Source organism: Lagenorhynchus albirostris, chromosome 18 (genome assembly GCF_949774975.1).
Source record: "Lagenorhynchus albirostris chromosome 18, mLagAlb1.1, whole genome shotgun sequence".
Classification (NCBI taxonomy): Eukaryota; Metazoa; Chordata; class Mammalia; order Artiodactyla; family Delphinidae; genus Lagenorhynchus; species Lagenorhynchus albirostris.
The window spans coordinates 16,658,806-16,682,358 of NC_083112.1; the positions used below are offsets into that span (position 1 = coordinate 16,658,806).

At 41.4% G+C, this 23,553-nt stretch overlaps 1 protein-coding gene and 1 long non-coding RNA gene across 5 annotated transcripts in view; one reads left to right on the forward strand and one right to left on the reverse strand.

The window, feature by feature from the left end:
* The window catches only part of LOC132508646 (uncharacterized), a 32,959-nt gene extending 13,937 nt beyond the window's left edge, over positions 1-19,022 (forward strand). The window contains exons 3-4 of one of the 2 annotated variants that reach the window (XR_009536719.1): positions 12,805-13,110; positions 15,408-19,022. This is a non-coding gene — a long non-coding RNA (uncharacterized LOC132508646). The remainder of the gene's footprint in view (positions 1-12,804; positions 13,111-15,407) is intronic. The other variant, XR_009536718.1, reaches the window with a different exon arrangement.
* RNASEH2B (ribonuclease H2 subunit B) overlaps positions 14,614-23,553 on the reverse strand; it is an 84,757-nt gene continuing 75,817 nt past the window's right edge. For 2 of the 3 annotated variants that reach the window (XM_060128981.1, XM_060128980.1), the window contains one exon: positions 14,614-15,403. In XM_060128981.1, the coding sequence (XP_059984964.1) occupies positions 15,371-15,403 (33 nt within the window). In that variant the 3' untranslated portion in view covers positions 14,614-15,370. Of the gene's footprint in view, positions 15,404-20,695; positions 20,811-23,553 lie in introns of all 3 variants that reach the window. The other variant, XR_009536717.1, reaches the window with a different exon arrangement.

Consider the following 23,553-nt stretch of genomic DNA (forward strand, 5'->3'; position numbering starts at 1 on the left):
AGAACTGGGCCCTGCCCAACTCTGGTCTTAGCTCTTGGCCACCAGGTTGCACCCTCCTAATGTTCAACCGATACATACTAGCTCGTGCACCCTTATAAAGCACCTACATCAGATGCATATAGTTGGAGTGAACTCAACAGGAGAGATGTAAAAAAACGTTAAAACTGAATTTTTCACCTAAACTATCCAGCTGTTTAAACAAATGGTTAGTTTGGAGCCTGAAACATGCAGTAAGGTTCACTCAGTGTGTCCCAGACTGGATTGGAATGAACCCATATTACCAAAAAGTAAAGTGCCCTCAGATCCTGGCCATTGCTCTTTTCTGTCCTGGAGGAGAAAACTCAGAGTGGGCTTTGGTCCATGGCTGTGGACTTTGCAGCCCCTGAATTTTCCTCCAATGTCATGGCCTTGGATTAGGCTAGGCTGATGCCAATGGGAACTGAGAAAAAGGAAAGACATCTTTTATATAAGACACTTTTTAAACTAAGCATATGATAAAATAAATAAAATAGATTTATGTAGGAATCTCTAATGCTTTCTCAGATCAACAAATGCCAATGAGGCCCCACTGTAGAGAGAATACATTAATCAAACAAAGCAGGGGGTGTCAGGAACCGTCTACTAATTTGCCAGCGACTAATAAACACCACTCTGAACATGACTTGTTTTATCTTATTCAAGGGTGGAAAAACTTTTAAGGAGATTCAAAATCATTTAGAGCATCAGCTTCGTCTTACGTTAGGAAAAAATTAAGTTTCTGCTTACGGAAAAATCAGTTTGACTTTTTTCATCTCTATTGAACACATTTGTTTGGAAATACTGTTATAAACTTGCATTGCAAGAATGAAAAACATCATTAAAGTATCTTCTTCAATAAAGACCTGAATTGAAAAGGATTGAAAACACTAGTGACAAACACAAAGGAGACCGAAGTCACAAATCGCTCAAGAATGGATCACTCAGGCACTCAACAAAGCAACAAGAACATCACCCCGTGGGCGGGACCAGCCAGACTGAATCACACCCCATCACAGCAAGGCCTTGTTCCATAGAGACCAAGCACTAATGAACTGAGAGGAAAAAATCAGAGTGAAGAAAATGGGAAAACCAATTAAAAATCAGGAATTAAAAAAATTTTAAATCAAGGAGAACTAAAATGGAGGTTAACAGCCTCGAAATATGTCATAGCTAATGTGATTCAACTGGTTAATGTCCATGATCAGTTAAAGTTATTGGCATATAATATCTTTACACAAAAATTTGTCTTCATCATAAGTTCTTCACACATCAAAAAGTTTTTCAAATTAAGCATTTGACCAAAAGAAAAATCAGTTTACAGAGAAGCCTCTCACACTTTCCCAGATTCAACAAGTGCCATTGTGAAAGTTCAAGATGCCCAGACTTGCAGGGATAATTTATTAATTGAACCTGAGCTGTCTACTACTTTGCCTGTGATTAATGAGCATCAGAAATACACACTCACGCATATAATCATTAGTCATTTTAGCTTCCCAAATATTGAAATACATTTAGAAAACCATTCAAAATCTTTGTGGCCATCAACTTATGATAGAAAAAAATTAAAAACCCTCTGATTAAAAAGGAATTGGGGGCTTCCCTGGTGGCGCAGTGGTTGAGAGTCCGCCTGCCGATGCAGGGGACGCGGGTTCGTGCCCCGGGTCCGGGAAGATCCCACATGCCGTGGAGCGGCTGGGCCCGTGAGCCATGGCCGCTGAGCCTGCGCGTCCGGAGCCTGTGCTCCACAACAGGAGAGGCCACAACAGTGAGAGGCCCGCGTACCGCAAAAAAAAAAAAAAAAAAGGAATTGGTTTTGCCTTTCTCTTTAACACATTTGAAAATATTATTATAATCTTGTGATTGTGACTCAAAGTGATTGTGATTGGCAAAATCAGAATTGATTTTGACCCAGCTCTTGCAAAAAATAGTGTATGTGTGTTTGTGTGTGTGTATCTGAATATTAACCATGCTTTCAGGTAACATACGTATCGTATCGTGACTGCATGTATGCGTATAGCTCCATAATACCTTAGCATCTTCAGAGAAGTAAAGCAAGTTGCTGGCCAGTGAGAGTACCGATAAATCAGTAGGGATGGAACAATGCAGGAAAGCTTTCCATTAGCCATTCCAATAAAAACATATCAAACTTCTTTACATTTGATCGTGGGCAATGTGAACTTTGAAAAACCATGCCCTTTATTGAAAGAAATAAAATGAGACAGTGAGCAGACTGTATAAAAACCACATGTGGGATTTTTCAGATTTCAGTCTTCATACCCTTGACAATATCTGTTCAGACTGAGCCACAGTTACTCACAGAAGTGAGCCACAGTCCTCAGATGGATCGGGGTGGAGAAACAGTTGAAAGCCTCTGATTTAGATCAAAATGTTAATAGTGGTCATCTTCAGGAACTAGAATTATGGGTGACTTTATTTTTCTCCTTCATGTGTTTGAGTTTTTCAAATAATAATGTAATGGGCTTTCCAGCAAGATGTTTAAATGAGTGGGCACTGGAGCCAAGCCACCAGATTTGGAGTCTGGCTCTGCTGCTTATTGGCTTGTACAAATCACTTTCCACCTTTGGACTCTCAATTTTCTCTCTGTAGAATGGCAATCATCACAGTGCCTACATCAAAAAGTTATGATGATTAGCAAGATAATGCTTGCAAAGCACATAGTGCCTTGCACATGTACTGTGCAATAAATGTTAACTATTTTTTTTTTAAAAATCCTTATACAACCCATGTCTGTATGGATTCTTACAAAAATAGAAAGAGAGTGGAAATCCTGTCTCACTGATGAAATCTATTATTATTTTCATGTGCCACATTGCCTGATGGCCTGGTATAAGTGAGCACTCTCTCCAGTTCCTTCTGTGCCGCACTTCCCTGTGTTTTTCATTCCTAACACTCATTGCAACCTGAAATTGATTTGTTTATATACTGGAATCAGCCGTCCTGTTGATTTTAAGCTACCAATAGTTTAACAAATGGCTTGCAAAACTCCTGAATATTTAACAATTGGCTTTCATGAACCAGCACACCCCTGACTATCTTGGACTTTGACAATTTCAACATTTTAAACTGCATTTTAAATGGTAGTTTGGGTTTGACGATGAAGGACAATAAACCCCCTGTCCATACCCTCAGGCCAGCACAAATATGACAACTTGTAGGCAATATTACCAGCTGTAACTAACCATATAACTGATGGACCATTTTTCTGGGTTGATTTTAACTATTGTGGAGGTAAAACAGAGGATTTCCTTGGAAACCTATAGGATTGTAAAAATAAGACCCCTTATTCCTTCCCCAAGTAGCTCCAACGCTCTGAGGAAAGGAGCAAAGTTGAGCACCTTTGGATTTTTTTTTTTAAGATCCAAGTATTTTCTTTGTCAATTTACTTCAAAAGTCAAAATAATATAGAAAGGCGTATGTTAAGATATCTTTCTCCTATTTCTACACCTGTGCACCCGTTGTTCTCGTTGACAAAATTGTTTTTTGTTTTGTTTATATTTTCTGTATTAAAATACAAGTAAACACACATGGGTGTTTGTATTCCCCACTCCTTCCTGTGTTACTCAAAAGAAACTTTTTACAGCGCTCTCCACCTAGCTTTTTTCACTCAACAAAACCGGGAGTTTTTCCGTGTCAGTGTAGAGACCATCCTCATTCTTTTTTATAACTGCATATGCTTTCATTATGTGGCAAGTTAAAGGTGGCCCCATATTCTTTGCTTCTCTTCTCATTGAGAGATGGATTCTTGAATATGTGGTGGCCTTAGTGACTTGTTCGGCCAACAGAATATAGTGCAAGTGAGGCTGTGTTTGTAGGTCATGAATGAAGCTGTCTGTTCCCACCTCCTGCCACTGGGGACACTCCCCCTGGGGGGCCAGGTGCTTGGGGAGAAGTCATTGATGCCCCTCAGACCTCCATGCTGTGAGGTAGCCCAAGCTAGCCCACATGGAGAGACCTTGCATAGAGAGATGCTCGGTTGGTCCCCAGCTATTTCTGCCATGCTGGCCCACACCCCAGATAGGGCAAGGAAAACAGTGGAGACTTCAGGTGATTCCAGCCCAACTACCATCTGACCTCAACTCCACGAGAATTCCTAAGTGAGAAGCACCCAGCTGAGCCCCATCAACCCACAGAAGTGAGAGATAATAATACATTGTTGTTCTGACTTCTGTTATTTTGAGGTCCTATACCAACTGATAACCTGAACAGGTATACATGATTTATTTAATTAGCCCCTCATAGATGAGCATTCAGGTTGTTACCAATCTTGTGTTATTTCAACCAAAGATGTAATGAATAATTTTGCCTGTATATCTTTTTTATACTGTTTCAAGTATAAATTCCCAGAACTAAAATTAGTGAGTCAAAGGAAAAATGCATTTGCAATCTGGTTTATTTCCATTCATTTAAAGTGTCCATTTGCTCACCCATTTTTCTATTGGCTTGCCCTTTTACTTCTCAGTTTCTAGAAAATTAGTTCTTTGTGATGAGGTGCAAATATTTTTTTTCCCCCACTTGTCTTTGAACTTTGCTTATGTTGATTTTTGCTATAAAGAATTTTAAGTCTCCCAAATTTCTTCTATTACTTTTAGCATTTAATCTTTGATCCACTTGGAATTTGTTCTGATGCATACATATATAGTTACTAGTTACAAAATTATCTTGGTAGTATTTAAACACAGGGATATTTAATTCAGGGAGATTTGACATCTTTATAAAATTCACTCCTTTTATTCAAGAATATTTGCATTTGTTTAAGACTGCTCTTGTGTCTTTTAGGATCAATTTAAAGTTTTTTTCATATAGATCTGGAACATTTCTTAGGTTTATTCTTGGTTACCTTGGCTTTTTTTTGTTGTTACTGTAAGTGTAAAAAGGTCTTTTTTTGCATTGCATCTTCTAACAAGTTGTTTAAATGCATGAAAGCTTTTGAAAATGTTCATTTTATATTAAGCCACCTTACTGAAATCTTTTCATAATCTTCAGATGATCCTTTTGGGTTATCCAAGTATACATATTATGATAACTTTACTCTTCAATTTTTGTATGTCTAATTTCTCTTTTCTAACTGTTTATAACATTTAAATCTTATTCCTGCCTTTAATAGGAATGCTATTGGTATTTCTCCTTTAAACATAATGTTGACTTTCAGTTTGGTTTGTTAGGGAAGTACACATCTGTTCCTAATTCACTGAATTTTTTACGTCAGTAATGGACACTGAATTTTACTTTTAAGCACCTAAAGAGATACATATTTTTCTTTGATCATTAATATGTTGAATTCACATAACTAGACTTCCTAATGTTGAACTGAAATGGAGCAGTACCCTATGGTCCTTCCCTATGTCCCCAGACTGCCTTTTGTCTGTAGAAAAACTTTAGCCAAAGAATAAGTTTAATCAGAGAAGTGAGAAAATGCAGAAACAAAGAAAATCGGTCAAACAGGACAAAACAATAATAGTTTAGTCATGGAGCAAAGTTAAGGACCTTTATTTCCTTCTCAAGGGCTATAGGTAATATTCTGAGCCCTATCCTGTGAGCTGGCTTGTAGATCCTATAACCCCACCAGACGGAAGAAGTTAACTACACGATGACCAGACTGTAGCCATGACATAAGCTGCCGCGATTCCGAGAACTGGCCTCAAGGAAATGGGAACAAACTGACCCTGGAACTGAAGCCTAACTCTACTTAAAACAATCAAGATGATGCTGATCAGATCACTGCAGGACCAATTTCAAGATGATTGTCAGAGCTGACCGTGCTGTTTCTATCACTATAGGTAGCCCCCTCCCTCCGTTCTGTCTATAAAAGCTCTTGCCCCACTGGTTGTCAGTGGAGGTGGGGGGAGTCGGCCTTTGGCCGGGAATTTCCCCCCACCAGCCGCCAGCCTCTGAAATAAAGCAAACTTTCCTTTCCACCAAGCTTGCCTCTTTATTGGCTTCTGAGCAGCGAGCAGCTGGACACCCGCTTTCAGTAACAGAACCACCTTTGCATTGAATAAACCCCGCTTTGTCACATTGTATTATTCTTTTGAGTTCCTTGAGTCTATTTGGTAAGATTTTGTTTTTTTTGCATCAGTAAAGTTTTTTCAGTTGTACAATTATTACCAGGTTTTTGCGTCAATATTATGCTCACTTTGTGTCCTGTTTAAATCTTTTTTATACCCATATCCATTTAATTTTGCTTGGTTTTTCTCATTTTGATCCTCTAAGCTCCTTACTTAAGCTTTTATTGTTATCTCTTTTTTCTTCCAGTTCATCCCTGTTTCTTTGGTTTCTTTCTTTTCCTCCTATTTGTACCCTGGACCCTGTCAGCTCACATGTTATCTCTTGTCCTGTTATCACTGCCAAATAGCTTCCTGCATCTCTGCTTTGTGCCCAGGCTTTGTAGAGGTAACTGCTTCATTAAATATTTTACATTGGTAGTAAAAATACTTTTTTTCTTACTGTTTTTGTCTGCTCTCTGGCAGCATTTTATCTGCTGTTTATTTTTCCTGATCTTTTTTGGGTCTGTATCTTTGAAATAACTTGGGTTTGTTCTTTTTGATGCCTCACCTTTGAGGCAGGTGAGTTTTTCTTGGACCAGATACTTGCAGGGCCACATCCCAGCCTAGCAGGAATTTTCATTATGAACCAGGGTCTTGTGCTGGTTATAGATATATTCCCCCCAGCCAATAATGACAAGCAGCTGTGGGGTTTTTCAAAAAGCATCTTTTTCCCTGCTGCTTGTAGGTAGGGCGTTCCCTGCAAGTATGCGATTTTTTAAAACCCCATCACCTCTACTTTCCACAACCAAACTGGGTCCTGGAGGGTTTTTGCTGCCCTGTTTGTACATCGTCTCTCTGTTGTAAACATGAAGCTTAGATTCTGTTCCTCAGCTGATCTCTTTTACAAATGCATTTTGCTGACTCATCCTGATTTCTGCAGTCAAGTACTGTCCTCTCCTCTCCCTCCTATATGCTCCCCTGCTTTTTCCAGCCCATCCACCTGTTTTGTAGTTTTCAGCTTTAACTCCCTATTTTTCGTGAAAATGGAAATTAAGTCTTCATTTCTTATTTCCCTTTTGCTTTCTACAACTTCAAAGAAGAAAAGACAGACCTCCCACCTTCACCTTAAACCAGAAAGCTACGCAGATGTTAGTATTTCAAATTTTGACATGAAAAGCCTAAATGATTGAAGCAGCTAATTTTGAAAATCCTTTAAAGAAAAATAATAGGATAGGGGATTTCATTTTCCAGAGCATATAGATATCTTGAAGACTCAGGTAGATTTGTTGCCAAATCAGACTCATTTCCCTGATGCTCAGCAAGCCAAAACGCTGAGACACCGAGGTTTGCAGCAAAGAGAGGCATCCGAGCAAAGAGGTCTCAGATTCACCTCCCCGAAGGCAAGGGGCGCAGGTATTTATGGGATAAAGCATAAAGCAGCAGGGCGGTCTGGGGCGTGGAGAGCTCGCAGAAAGGTTACTGGGAAAAGGTGGGTAATTGTCATTCTGTGCAAGTGTAACTAAGCTACAGGCCTCTGCACGTTCAAAAACGGAGGCACCCGGCCTGATCTGAGGGTGGAGTTCTCAGCCCTCTGACATCAAAAGGTCACCTAGAGGACACTCGCGCATGGCGGGTTGGAGGGTCAGTGGTCCTTTCCAGACTTAACTTTCTCAGCTCCATATAGACACAGGTGATGCCAAGTTTCTGGAAAACACCTCGGGCAAACATCTTGTTTAGGCTCCCTGATCCTTGGATGACGTGCAGGTCTTTTGCAGCAACAAGTAAAACAACTTTGATGTGTAAAGACAGGTTACAGGTGAAATGGATTTAACTGGTGATCACCCCCGGTTATAGATTTAAAGTATTCAGGGTATTTTCTTAGTTTATCATTTGGGCAAGACGTCTTATCTTTCTGGACCTCATTTCTCCAGTGAGGGGAAAGGCTCTCTAAAGCCTTAAGACAGGGTGGACAACCCAAGGTTTAAGTCCAAGAAACGAATCACGGGTAGTGGAATCTAGGCTCAAGGCTGCTTGGATGGGGGAGCAGCTTGGGCCTCTGAAGTGTCAAGTGAAGAATTAACTTGTAGAGAAAAATGACTAGGGCCTGGCTCTGGGCTAGGAACTTTACATATGTTAATACTCCTGGGAGCACGTATTATTACCTGCTCCATTTTAGAGGCATGGGAATAGGGGTTTCAAGGGGTTAGATAACTTATTCAGGATGGCAGAGCCAGGACTGAAATCCTAGCCTTCCTGGTTTTGGGGCCAAATGTTCTTCTCGGAGCAATTCTCGCAGGTGTGAAGGCCTGTCCTGCCTGACATGCGTGGGCTGCGGTAGCATCTCCAGTCTCCAGGGCCCTTGCCTCCTGCCTTCCTTCCCATCTCCATGGCAATTTTTTAAAATCCAGGCCTTTTAATACGTACTGATTTAGTCTCTAATCCTGAATGCAACCGAAATAACTGGATCCCCCTCTGCTCTCGGTTCCCTGATGACCGAATTCGGGCTGTTACGTGTTACGGTAACCACGTTCTGCCTGGCCAGGCCAGTGCTCTGGAAACTACACTCTAAACGACAGGATATTTACTAACTTTAACAAAATTATTTAGACAAATCATCCATTTAAAAAATAGACCAAATAAATATCTTTGAAGACCCAAGGAATCTTTTACCCAGATCGTTTCTTAAAACTAAGACAAGCAAAAAGCCATTGGTGCTTTTGCTCACATTAAAAAAAATAAGATATACTGCATTTTGAAAACTTCTCATTGTTCACTAATGAAATCAATGCAAATAACCTTGGTATATGTTTTTTTTTTTTTTAAAAAAGGTCAAAAACTCATTTCCGAAAAATTCATTTGCTTGGAAATTCATTTTACCTTATGAACTTCCTTGGCCTTATAAACCTGTCAGCAGAGCAAACTGGGAGCCAGTTTCCTGCAGCCATAAATTCCACGAGCCTTTTTACAAGGCCTTATTCTTTGGAAATGTAAATGCTTGTGTTGAAAAGTATTCACTGGGAAGATAAATGAGCCACAAAATGATTAGTGCCCATTAAGTGATTTGTCACCTCTGCCTGGTGAGGGATTTGAAAGTTGACGCCATTCTTAGCACCTGAGTAAATGAGGTCTCCTGACTTCACTCCTGCCTGGGCCTGCCCAACCCCAGGGCCCCTGGACAGGCCACGTCCACCCAGGCCTGTTAGCCAGCCTTTGTGGACTCTCCCAGGGGCAGAGGTTCTAACCACAACCTGACTTGGCATTTCCACTGCCACCTTTAGGCCACAGCACCAAGCAGAGGAAGAGTGTAATTATACCCTAAAGGGATTCTCCAGAGCTGAGACTGCCTCAGGAATTCTCCACTTTTCCTTCTGAGCAAAGGGCAGGTGGGCGCACAGTAGGTGCATGCGTTCCCAAAGGAGCTCTTTGCTCCTTTGGGCCTGGCTTCGGGCCACACCTGCCTAAATCCAGTCATTCCAGCTCAGGCCCACCTTCTCCACAGAGCCCTCCCTCTTTTCACGGCTCCTCTCTTCTGTTTGAGAACCTACACTTCCATCCACTTCAAACTCCTCTGCTGACTTTCAAGACCTAGATAACCCTCCTCACCCAGTTTATCACCCACTGGATTCCCTGAGCAGCCCTGCTGGGTGCTACAAAGAAGAGAGAAATCACCATCAGCTCTGCCAGTTAACGCTGATGCATCTCAGAGTCGGCTGTCTTCCCCAGAGAAGAGTGGAAAACTGGCAACGGATGAGTTTACGTTTCCTGGAGGAGAGTGCTTCCCAAAGGCAGTAAGTGACATGCGCACCCTAATCAAGGATAATGAGCTCTTATCAAATATTCAAAATAAAATTAATTAACTTCATTTGATACGTCAGTGAAGCATGCATGGGGGAGAGGGGGCAGCCGAGTGGTGGTGTAGATGGCTGATCATTGTTAAAAACAACATTCTCAGGAATGACTTCGCACTGTCGGGATGTTCTTAGTCATGACCCGCTCTGAAATGGCTCTGATTTTTACGGTTTTGAGTTCCGCCTGCTTGTCCTAGTGGCTCCCCTCCGGTACTGTTGAGATAAAAGGTGTTATTTCTTCCTCTGATCAGTGTGCCTGCCTATTGGTAGAAAACAGTAATTTTGAGAACAGAAATTTTAAGAAGTCTTCCAAAAAATAAGAAGAGATTAGCCTTGAGTGGGAGCCTGGACCTTGGGAAATACAATTGTCAAGGTAGAGATGGGGCAGTAGAGGAAAAGAAGGGGAGTGAGGGTATCAGGAGGGGCTGCACATGGAAGTCCTGGTGCCCAGACCACACAGCACACCAATTATATCAGAATCTCTAGGGGTGGGGTCCCAGCATGTCTTTTTTAAGGCTTCCAGATGATTCCAAAGTTGCGTTGCTCCCAATACTGAGTGTCACTCTGCTTGGTCCAATGGGCTGACAGTGTACAGACGTGGTGAAGGAGGGGGAGGGGACAGGAAAGCTGGAAACCTCATGGGGGGAGCCGTGTGCAGGTCCTGGCCCATGGCTCCCCAGCCCTGTCACAGACCCAGAACATTCGTCTTTGTGAGAAAGAAATTCTGACAGGCTCTGACATTGCTAACTTTCCTGAATCAATTTCATTCTGCCGTTTTTAGAAGTATGTACATTCTTTGGGTTATTAGAATGTAGTTGATAAGTTCTGTTTCTTAGTTCCTTTGAGAATTTCCACAGGGTAGCCTTAGCCCTAGCCCTCTGAGATCATTTTCATTTTCCTTTCAGAAAATAGGTAGTAAATCATTTACGAAATCTCAAATACTGTGCAGGGTTCTGGGGATACAATGGTGTGTTGACCATACCGCTCTCTGCTGTGAGGACTCACAGCAATTGTATGCAGTTGTATTCACGGCCAAGGTTTATCACAGCTGTGTGATAAGGACACAGGCGAATCCCAAGGAAAGGGGAGTGGGAAGGATCAGGTGCAGGCTTCCTCAGGCTCGTTCCCCCCGCCCCCGCGAGAGGGGTCACGCAGAGTGCACCCCCAGCCAAGTGCGGCCACAGGCAGGCAGTGACTGTCTGGGACACCACTGGAGACTTCGGCTTGAGGTCTTTACTGGGGGCTGATCACGTGAGCACCCCCTGGCCAGCACGTTAGAAATTCCAGCGCCCCAGTAGAAAAGCAGGTGTTCAGCATACACCACATTGTGCCATCTGGGGCACAGTGGGCCGCTCGGAGGATCTCAGTGTGAGAAGCCAAGGTTCTAGACATCAACCAAGGGCCAACCCTGCAAGCAGGCAAGGAAGGTGGTCTCAGCCCTGCTGTGTGACCTGTTTGCTGCAGAAATGCTAAGCTGAAATGGTCTCTGCCTTCCTGAAGCTCTGTGTAGTTGGAGAGACAAACATTTGTCTAATCGTTATGTGTACAAATATCACCACGTCTCTGTGAAAGTTCCAGGAAGGAGATGTACCGGCTGCCAGGAGAGCTGCTGCAGGGAGTCTGACCTGGCCTGGAAGGTCAGCCGAGCCTCCCTAAGGCTTCCCATGGCCAACTCAGAAAGATCAGAACTTAGTTAATTCGCAAGGGCTGGCAGAACCTTCTAGGTGAGAAACAGCAGGTCTAACAGCCGTGGAGCCAGAGGAAGCATCTAAAAAGTAGTGTGTCTGTAACCGAGATGGAAGGGTTGGAGTTCTGGCAGGCAAGGCCTTGCAGGTCACGGGGAGGATGTGGGGCTTCACCCTAAGAGCAGTGAGAAAGCACCGAGAAGTCAGAAGTGAAGCAGGGGGTGGTGGGATAGGGACTTCAGTTCTTACTTCGAAGTTGAGTAATTTGGTTACTGTGTGCTAGGGAAGAAAACCAGAAAAGGGCGAGTAGCAACAAATGTCAGGTTATTTTCTGTGTTTTCTTTAATCAGTCATGTTTTTTTTTTGCTTCACCTCAGTTTTGTAGACAGATACAGTAATTCTCAGTCTGGTTGTGAAATACCCCAGAGTATCTGCAGTGATTTCTGGGGCTCTTAGTAAATCTTCAGAGCAAAATTAATTAATTTCACCATCCGGGTACATGTCAAATGCATACAGTTTAAAGCGAAACATAGTTTTGACTGGGTAAGTGAAGCCAAGGAAGCAATGGCAGGGATCTGAAACTGTCAGAGCTTTGAGGAAAGAAGAGTAATTAAGTGATTACTTATAGATTTGCTAAGAATACACTTGAATACTAAACACACAATAGTGAAACATCAATTCTTTCTCCAAGAAACTTAATTTTAAAAACTAAAAAAAAAAGCTTGAAAGAAAAAATTTAAGGAACTCATGGTATAAATATACCCAGTATTTTTAAGGTTATTATTTTTGTATTAATGTAATAGTAATATATGTTTGTCATAAAAATTTCTAACATGAGACAAACAAGAAGAAAAAAGGACAAAAGAGAGAGAAATTACTTATACTTTGAACACCAATTTTAAAAGCTAATTTCCCTCAGCTCTCCAATTTAGTTTTTTTTCCAATTATTCACTATTTATAGTCTCACAACGAATACTCTTATAGCTAATGCTTTGCACACATTCATGATTATTTCCTAAGCCTGTATTTCTAACAGTGGGTATTGCTGAAGCAAAGGCAGTGCAAACATTTAAAGCTTTTGACATTTGTTTCCAACCCGGCCGCCCCAGAAGTTGTACCTTTTTATATTCTCCTTAGCAGTGCCCATTTCCCACAGCTACTCCAGCTCTGAGCACTACTGACAATTTGACAGAGAAGGAGCATCTCGTTTTATTGTTTTTGTTTTTTTTTGTTTTTTCTTTTTTGCAGTACGCGGGCCTCTCACTGTTGCGGCCTCTCCCGCTGCAGAGCACAGGCTCCGGACGCGCAGGCTCAGCAGCCATGGCTCACGGGCCCAGCCGCTCCGTGATACGTGGGATCCTCCCGGACCGGGGCACGAACTTGCATCCCTGCATCGGCGGACTCCCAACCACTGCGCCACCAGGGAAGCCCAAGCATCTCGTTTTATTTGTGCATCAATGACTCACGTGCTTTCGTGGAACACACGAAACACACTCAGCTCTGTGACGAGACCTGGGCCATGGGATCTCTGCCCTCAAGACAGCTGACAATCAGGTGGGAAACCTGATGCTTGGTGGCAGCTGGCTGCAGAAGGGAGGGGGTTTATGTGAGAGTGCTGGGAAGCATTTCTGTCCTGGGGGTATTTCTGAAGGAGGAATCAACAGGATTTGATTCTTAGATAAAACAATGAAGTTGGTTGCATGAAAAGTGACTATAGGGCTGCCAGCTAGAAAAAGGATAGAGGAAACTGGATATTGGAAATTGGGTAACTAAAAGGACCTTATTCAGGGCCAAGGAGACAGTTCCTAGAGGAGCCTGGGTGGGGGTGAGGCTGGTAACAGCTCTTGCTTTCTCTTTTTAACTTTTGGAGGAAGCATCTTTACTTGTGTAAAGAAAAAACAATAATGAATTTCTGTAATGTTAGGTGTGCTGCATTTGAAATGTTAGTAGTTATTCAAAGTTCAGAGGCCAGTGGAATATGAGGTTGGGGCACAGGTAAGAGAGTAGGGCTTCCAGTGACGACCTGGGTGTCCTCAGGATCCAGTGGCTTTGGCCACCAAGGGCTGGACGAAATCTGAGGCAGTGAGTACGCGTGTGAGCATGTGCGTGTGTGCCGAGAGGGTGGTGGAGGGGAGGCAGAGGGCCAAGACACAGCCGAGAAGTGGAGCCAGTAGAAGACACAGAACTGTTCCACCAAGCCTTTCTCAAATTGGGGGAGCCTCACACAAGTGGGAGCACAGTGCCCACACAGGTTTCCCAGGGGTGAGTCTTCCAGGAGGAGGGGAGAGTCAGCATCAAGCCAGTTTTCTCTCCCACCCTGAGATGTGGTCCTGAAAGGAGAACCGATTTGCTCAAAGACACACAACACACCCCGAAGTTGCTCTGGGCCAAAATATATGTCCACTGACCTCCAAGGACAGTATTTGGGATCGTGCAAGAAGGCAGAAAAAGCCCGATTTTAACACCACAGTGTTATGTCGACCTATGTGTCAGGCTCTCGATTCTTACCCACGTGGCCTGGCTATCAATCAAACAGGAAATTTCTTTGGAGCGCTCGCTCTTGGAAGCCTGTGCTACATCCCGAATTCTACAACTGACTCCTAGAATTGAGTTTTTGGAGACGAGGATTCACTACAACTACACCACACGATCAGGTACGGAAGCGCGGGAGTGTTAAAGGTCCTACAGATTAAAGAAAATTTCCCTGTGTGAAAGGAGGTGTGTAAAAAATTACAGAGTACTTTCCAGAACCTACTTACCTGATGGAGTTAGTTAGAGACTCAGAAACAAAATTATTTCCCAAAGAGAAGGTTTGGGGTCCTGTTGGAGGCACGAAGATCACCCGAGTGGCTTCCACCCGAATCCTCCTGCAGGTCAAGCTGATGAGTCAGCACAAACTCCTGGACTTGTCTGCACAAAACCTGCCTACGCCCCCTAAACGTCTTCACTATGCATCAGAATTCCCTGCTAAATTACTTTTTGGCATCTACTTCTAACTTTCCCCCATATCTTATGCCCGCACTCTAAATAACTACAATAATGCACACATTGGACAAATCTTTTAAAAATGAAGCAATGTTTACAACTCCGGCACACCATAAAATGCACATGTTCAGGTATTGTTATGAACTAGAAGCTGCCAAACTGATAAGGAGTAAAGAAAGGGCAGGCTTTCTTTTTTCTTTTTTGGGGGGGGGGTGGGCTGCACCATGCAGCTTGCGGATCCTGTCTCCCTGACCAGGGACTGAACCCCTGCCATGGCAGTGAACGTGCTGACTACTCCCCCTGGTCCTCCCGGCAATTCCCCCCTTTTCTTTTTTTTTAATAAGGGTAGAAACTCGGTCTGTCAAGTCTTCTGGTGTGGAATCTAGTACTTATAGTCACCACATGCAAACCTAAAAGTGCTGTCCTGACCCCAGGAAAACAGCAGGCCAACAGGGTCCAGCTTAAGAAATGACCCGATTTTCACAATGAGCCGTCTCCTCCCAATGTTTTGAAATCTGAAGCACCAGACTGTTAAAAACCCATACCTTTATGGTGGGTAGGCTGGGGCAGAGGGGTGATATGGCTTGAATTCCTCAGGGCAGAATCACACTAGGGGTGCTTTCTAGTTCCATGCCAGTCGCCTCCAGGGGGAGTTGCTGCTGCCTGAAGGGACTAGCGGTATTGATCACAGAAATAAAACATTCCTTGTTAGTCCTTTACATCTCTTGGCAGTCGGTGATTTTCTAGGAAGTGCAGAAGAAAAAGGTTTAGCCCTTTGGGAGTGTCTTAAATCACGTGAGAAGCAGCCAAGTCTTGCGTGGATCTGTTGTCACTTGTCCCTTTTCTGTCTTTGTGCTGCCACCTAGGGAGAGAAGGAGAATACATGTTGTATCCTGGTGAGGAGAAGCAGTCACCTGCAATCCCGAGGACCATCTGCACCTTCCAGAACAGAAAAGCAAGGCTGGTTGGGTTAGTCCTGAGATCAGCAGCTGTGCATTTGTGCTTCAAAGAGAAGCCTTTGGGACTTACCTGGTGGCACAGTGGTTAAGAATCCACCTGCCAATGCAGGGGACAAGGGTTCGAGCCCTGGTCAGGGAAGATCCCACATGCTGTTGAGCAACTAACGCGCCACAACTACTGAGCCTGTGCTCTAGAGCCCGCAAACCACAACTACTGAGCCCACGTGCCACAACTACTGAAGCCTGGCCACAACAAGAGAAGCCACTGCAGTGAGAAGCCTGCACACCACATCGAAGAGTGGCCCCTGCTCGCTGCAACTACAGAAAGCCCGTGCACAGCAACGAAGACCCAATGCAGCCAAAAATAAATAAATAAAAAAGAGAAGCCCTCAGGCAAAGGAAGCGGTTTCCTTTGGGTTGACCTCATTCTAGGGCTAATGTTAGGCTCCTGGAGGTGGGTGAGACGCACATTTTCCTTCCAGTGTTCAAAGGGAGTGAAATACAAAATAATGTTAAGCTTGCCCAAACTCAGGGAATAGATACCCTCATTTTAGGAAAAAAATGATAATACAAGAAACAGATGAAAAAAAGTTCTAAGGTGAATAATTCTTAAACCATGTTTTCTTCTCTTTTCCTATGCAGATCCAATGTATAAAAAATAAATATAGACTTGCTGGTGGAAGTAGTAGTCCTTAATATCCTCCTGAAAAATGCCATGGAACAAGTGTAACTATTGAAAGCTGGTTTCTTACTGATCACAAAGTCAAACAATTTACTCTGGAGCTATAAGGTATCAAAAAAAAAAAGAAGTTGATGGAAATCAGACTTCTATGCCATAAGTGGATAAGATGTGACAGAGGTTAGACCTTCCCTGACCAGCCGCCTCACCAGAACTCTGTCTACTTCCCTGCTCAGCTTCTTCCACAGCCCCCAGCAATATCTGACACTCCATCTAGCCGCCCCCCAGAGCAGAAACTTCTCGAAGGCAGGTATTTTTTGCCATGTGGACAGCTGCATTCCTAGTGCCTAGAAAAACATTTGGCACAAAGCGGGTGCTCAGTATATGCTCTTAAAAGAATAAATGAATCTAAGCTTATTCCTTGGCTCCTTTTTTCTTTTGAAAGAACTTATAACTTGACTAACTTTAATTTTACACATTCTGATTAAAGCACATGTGTAAGGTAACAATTCTCTTAACATCCATAAAGAAGCTCTGATTCTTCTGTAAATCACATTCGGTGCTTCCCTCCGCCCCTCCCTGTCTTAAATAGGCTTGATTAGTGTGAGACCATCAAAATAACATTTATTAACAAAAGTACAGTAAATGCTAAAAAGCTGACAGCTGAATTAAAGACTTGGCATGCGAATGCAATAGCTAAGTAGAAGCTTTCATTCTGGCTCAGCACTGCTGAGGATAAATTGACCTGCAGAATTCATTATGAATAGAGCAAAAAGATGAAACAGAATAAATCTGATTTTTCCTTTCTTAGGATAAAATTCACAACTAAAACAGACTACTGAAGGAGAAATGGCCATAAAGCTATATACACAACGATAAGAACCTTGGGGAGGCAAAAAAGAGAGAGGGCTGGGCTTGAGGGTGGAAGGGCAGCCTCGGGCTTGGCCACTCACAGTCTGGGTGTCCTCACTTGGACCATCTATGAAACAGGGATACACCCCCCTTCCAGTCTACCTTAGAAGGTTGCTGTAAAGATTAATTTAACTGCTGATACAGGATTGCTGTAAAAACTGTAAAGTACTATTAAACATAAGGTACTTTCCATCAGTCTAACGACCCTGCGAAGTATATAAACTGGAGGAGTGTATAAATCTGTATCAAAAGGTACACGAATCTAACCATTGCTTCCTTATTCAGATGAGGTCAAAGCCTGTGGACATCGTCCAAGGACACTAACAAATGGCCTTTCACTTGCCTTCCTAGACTCAGAGCTCCTTGCCTTCCACCAAGAGGTTCAACTGTATAATGCAGCTAACTCTGGAGATCTCCAAATCTTGGATTAGTCCTGGAGAAAGGGCTGTTTGGGAAAAAAAAAAATACGTGATACAAGGCAGCTAGTTAAGTTAGATCAACTTTAAGAACAGAGAAAGTCAATCTTAACCTATGTGAAGAGGCTGTCTTTCAAATCTGGTGAAGGGGTGACTTCCCAGGATGCAACGCAAGTCGAAGTTAGGGCCTCTGGGGAAGGGAGTTAATTTGGTGCGGAGAGCCCGGCAGTCGGAAGTCCTGAGTTTACTAGCTGTGTGACCTTGGGCAAATGAAATGACCTTACCCTTCTCAACTGTAAAATGGAGGAAATAATACCAATTGTGCCACATGGTTTCCGGAAGGATTTTAAACACATAAATTCATGGGAAAAGTGCTTAAAAATTGCAAGGCACTTTGCCAGTCTTTGTTATTACTTTCTAAGAATTATGCTCTTTGCAGTTCTTTCCACTGCAAAGTAATGTAATCTATGGAAAATGAAGAAAAGAGACAAATATATAACATGAACACAATAGCCAGAGTGAACATGTTGGTGTATTTGCTTCCAGTCAAACAGATGAGAGAATCCACCCAAGAAGCTCAGACGAGGGCCTGATGCGGGGTGAGCACAGGACAGATGCTAATCAAGGGCATAGCCTCACAGGGGTGGAGGAGATGAGGCGCCCCAAGCAGCAGTGACCGCAGGGCAGGACATCAAACAACCCAATGATCTAGTCTCATCTCACACGGAAGACACCACTGTGGGTCAGCCATGCTAGTGGTTTGTCCATGGGTCAGAGTTAAGGCAGGATTAGGACTACAACCAAGTATAAATCCAGCTCCTTTAAATTAATTGGCCTTTTTAGACCAACTATTTTACTTTTTAAAAGTAAACTTTTTAGTTTCGTTTGAAACATGGTTGCTCATTTTCACTTCATTTTCATCTGTTTACTGTTATTGTCATCATAAGTTTGCATGCAGTATAAACACTGTACATTTAGTAAATGTAAATGGGTACATTTCAGCTTCTCACTTCCAAATTGCCTTTGTGTCTGGCTAAAGCCCCGAGTAAGAGTAAGAGAAACGGGAGCGTGGGAGTGGAGGGCGGCGCACTAAAAATAGACCTGAACGGATGAAACCCAGTCCCACTTGACATCCACATTAAACCTGATGGAGGGGAATCTCTTTGGGAGTCAGAACCCGAGAAGCACAAACCTGGAAGATGAAAGAGCCTGAGAGCTAGAGTACAAGGAAGATTTAAATCGAAGATAAACCAGGCACAAAAAAGGAAAGGATGTTGGTAATCTGAGATCAGTTTCAGAAATACGAATGGTTTGATGAAAATGATGGAGGCTCTTGTGTGTGTACACAAGTGGTTTTAGAGTTTGCAGAAATCTTTTGAAACTTTCCCCAAACTCAGCACATTAATCAAAAAGATAAATGATGTAAGTAAGACAAGCGAAGTGCCAAAGGATCTAAGTTTTCTGTGCTACCCCAATGTTTGGTACTGTACCTTTGGTAATAAAGTCTAAAAAGTCTCTAGTTCGAAATTCTTTAAATTTGAAGGAAGGATAGGATATATACGTGTATGTGTGTATATACGTATGTATGTTTGTGGGTGCATATGTGTATATGTGCATGTATTTGTATTTAAGTGTGTGTGTATGTACATGTGTGTCAATTTGTGTATATTGTGCATGTATATACATAAAGTCCACATTGATTTGTTCCTAATATTATTCCCCAGAATAGCACTTGGCAGGTAGGTGTAACACCTTTAGTTTTTCACTCTTCAACTACTATTCAACTCCTAGTTAACACTGCACATGGCAAGTAGGATTAGTATCTTCATCTTGACATCAAAAGTAAACTCAAATATGGAAGAAAACAAAATTGATGATTTCACAGATTCCCATTTAATCTATAGCTAAGTCATGATGTGAGCTCCTATTTAAAGCTCCTGAAATCTAATGTACAGTGTAGTGACTATAGTTAATAATACTGTATTGTATACTTGAAATTTGCTGAGAGAATAGATCTTCAGTGTTCTCATCTCACACACACACACACACACACACACACACACACACACACACACACGGTAAACAAGTGAGGTGACAAATATGTTAATGAGCTTGGTTATGGTAATCATTTCACAATCTTTGTGTATCAAAACATCACATTGTACACTTTAAATATATACAATTTAATTTGTCAATTATACCTCTATAAAGCTGGAAAAAAATAAAAGCTTCTGTGAAGACAAGGAGTATATGGACCACATATACTCTCAAACTTCAATAATTTAGGTTATGGGCTTTATATGAATAATCTTTAAATGCCATGTAAAAGCAAATTTATTAACAGCACATATGTAAACAATGTATTCTAACTTGAGACGTTCTGACGCAGATAAAATGACTACAGTAAGTGAAGTTTAATCAACTGATAGAAGAAAATTCACAGCCCTTTATCCAGAGATTAAAGATTATATCTATTTCTATTAAGCCTCTACAAGGAGTTTATGAATATGTTCTTAAACTTCAACTCTAAGAGCACCACAGAAAACCACTCAGAATGAAACTTGAATTCCAAAGTTCAGCCATAAAATGTCAAGGAACCCCATTTTGTACTGCAGAACACTTTTCTGAGGTGGCCGGTACAGACTAACTGATTGATCGATTGATTACCTCATACCTTTATAGAAGGCCTGCTCTGCGCTGCCCCATGTTAGGTGCTGTGGACATAACTGTGACCTAGTCAGGCAAGGTTCTGTGAAGAGGGTGAGGCAGGAAGATGGGAGAGGATTGGAGGCAAGTGAGGAATTAGGAATTGCATCTCTGAGAAAATGATGCTTGAGATGCTTGAAATGACATGATGGAACAAATCATGTGAAGATCTGGAGGAAGGATATAAAAGATAAACAAGTCACACAAAGGCACTGATATGGGAACAGTGCGGCATATTCAAGGACCAACAAGAAGGTCGTAATAGCTTAGACAATTTGAAAGACCAAGATAGATCAAGATCATGACTTTGACCCTTAGGGATAAAAAGATCAAGTCTCAATTAGTGAGGACACTGGTTAGAATACTCAACCTATCCAACATTTGTGCCCAACCTATCCAGTGTGTACCAACATCTACCAACTGCATACTCTGTGCAAGACACAAGGTGAATAGCACAGAGTTCCTGCTGTTAAGTAGCTTACCTTCAACAGGGGTGATAATTCAAGAGTTTAAGTAGCCTTTCTCTCATCCTTTTGCCCTTTGGGTTGGGTGTCACTCTCCTGGCTCCTATGGCACCCTGCCTTACAACTACAGCTGCTGTGGGGATTAAATGAATTATTATACGTAAAGTGCTCAGAACAGTGCCAAGCACATAAATGCTAGACAGTATTTGTTGTTATTAGTATCATTAGTTATTAGTATTATGAAATGATCACATGAGAAACAGGATATTAGCACAATTTCAAGGTATCTCAAAAATGGAGGGGCATTTCACAAAATAACTGACCAGTACTCTCAAGGTGTCAAGGTCACGGAAAGATAAAGAAAGACTGAGAGACACATTACAGAAAAGAGGAGATATGCTTAACTAAATGCAATGTGGAAGGATGGACTGGACCCTGGAATGGAAAAACATTAGTGTAAAAATAGATGAAACTCAAACAAGGGGGTAGATTAGTTAATAATACTGTGTTATTGTAAAGTCCCTGTTTTTCATAATTGTACTGGTTATATAAGGTGTTAAGGTTAGAGGAAGCTGAGTGAAGGGTATATGTATACTCTCTACTGTTTTTGCAACTTTTCTATAAGTCTAGTTATTTCAAAGTAAAAAAGTAAAGACAAAAGAAAAGAAAGAAATTGGCACAGAAATGTCAGAGATGTTGGAACTAGCAGACAAGAACATTTAAGCAGCTATTGTTAACGAACTACTTGAAGGAGAACACAATGAGGAGAGAAATGCGAAGATATAAAAAAGAGCCAAATGGAACATCTAGAGCTGAAAATTCCAATATATGAAATAAAAATTCACTGAGGTTATAGAAAATAAAACACTACAAGACAAAGTAAAATTGAAAATAAAGAAGAAGAACAGAAGTTAAAGGACCTGTGGGACATCAAGTAGTCTAGCATACATGTAACTGGAGTCCCAGAAGCCAAGAGGGTGAAGAGAAAAGGGGGTGGGTGGGTGAAGAACAGAAAATTTATAGAAATACTGGCCAGAAATTTTCCAAATTTAATGAAAATAATCAAGAAAACAAAGAAGAGACACAACCAAATCAGGTATGAAAGAAGGAATATCACTACAGAGTCACGGACATAAAAAGGATAATAAAAATATAAGAAACAAGTTATACCAATAAATTTGACAACTAGATGAAAGACACATTTCTTGAAAGACATAAATTACTAAAACTGGCACAAGAAAAAGAAGAAAATTAGAATAGCTTTACATCTATTATAGAAATTGAACTAGTAACTAAAAAATTTCCCAGAAAAAAAAAAAAATTCCAGGCCCAAATGGCTTCACTAGTGAATTCTGTCCAACATAAAAAGGAAAAACAATACTAATCTCACAAAAACGCTTTCAGAAAGTGGGTGATGACAGACTCCCAACTCATTTAATAAAGTCAGCTTTACTCTGATACCAAAACTAGACAAAATCATTACAAATAAGGAAAACTACAGACCAATATCCCTCATGAACAGAGATTAAAAAAATCATTAATAAAATATTAGGAAAGACCAAGTGAGTTTATCCCAGGAATATAAAGTTCAACATTCAAAAATCGATCATTATACTTCACATATTAAAATATATTCCTTTACTAAAGGAAAACTGCATGATCATCTCAATAGATGAAGAAAACTTGACAAAATTCAATATCCATTCATGATTAAAACTCTCACTGAGAAGAACTTCCTCAGTCTGATAAAGGAAATCTACAAACACCACACACATAGATCGATAGTGGCAGCAAGCACACCTCTTGCCTGGGTCTTGGTTTCTAAATACCATTCTCCTCTAAAGGAACCCTGGCTCCTTGGGAAAGAGGCTGATTCCAGGGCTTGGACACGGAAAATACATGAAGAATCTGGAATACCCTCTTGCAGAAGAAGTAATGAAGTATTTAAAAATGAATGAAACATAACAAAAAGATACAGTAGGCAGCTTGAAGGGACTCCTACTGGCCCTTCTGGGACAATATGAGGAACAGAATAATGTAATTTAAATCACTGGATAAAATAACCTTCAAGTGCATGATGATATAAGCTCATAAATGAATAAATAAGTAGAGAAGGGAAAGCCCTTCCTTCTAGAAAAATGCCAAAGTAAATAAATATAAATGTAAAATAAATAAATATAAAAGAAATGATGGAGTTGGAAAAAACATCAGTTTTATTTTAAAACTTGTGAGTGAATGCTGAATGAGGAATAGGATACTTAAAAGTGCCAAAGTATTTGCCCACAAATCACTTATTAATTACAAAGAGAAAAATAATAACTCTACAGTGGATAAACCTGGTGGACACCACCTTAATCAAGCAATCAAAGTTAACATCCCTAGTACTGGGTCATGTGACTCTTGACATGGTGCACTAAGAAAGACACAGCATTACTTCTGTGGGTGCCCAAAAGGTAAAACTTGGATCTAATCAAGAGGATACATTAGGCAAACTCAAAGTGAGGAACATTCGACTAAATAACCAGCCTGTGCTCTTCAAAAATGTCAAGGTCAAGTAAGACAAGGAATAGGTGAGAAATTTTTCCAGATTAAAGAAGACAAAAGAAGGCTCAGTGCCAGACAGTTTTACCACGGATGTTCTTTAAAAGTTTCCAGAAATAGAATGTTCTTATGCAAAATTCTTCCTTCCAGAATACTGGGAAAGATTGAAAGCCAGCTGAATTCTAACAGTAAGACCTAATAGCAATATTGCTTTCGAATACAGATGCAAACATTCTAAATAAAAGCCTAGAAAACCTAGTTGAGAACTAGATTTGACAATGGTTAAACCAGATAGGGAGCATCCATGATGCTCTCCTTTATCTACTGCCAGGTAG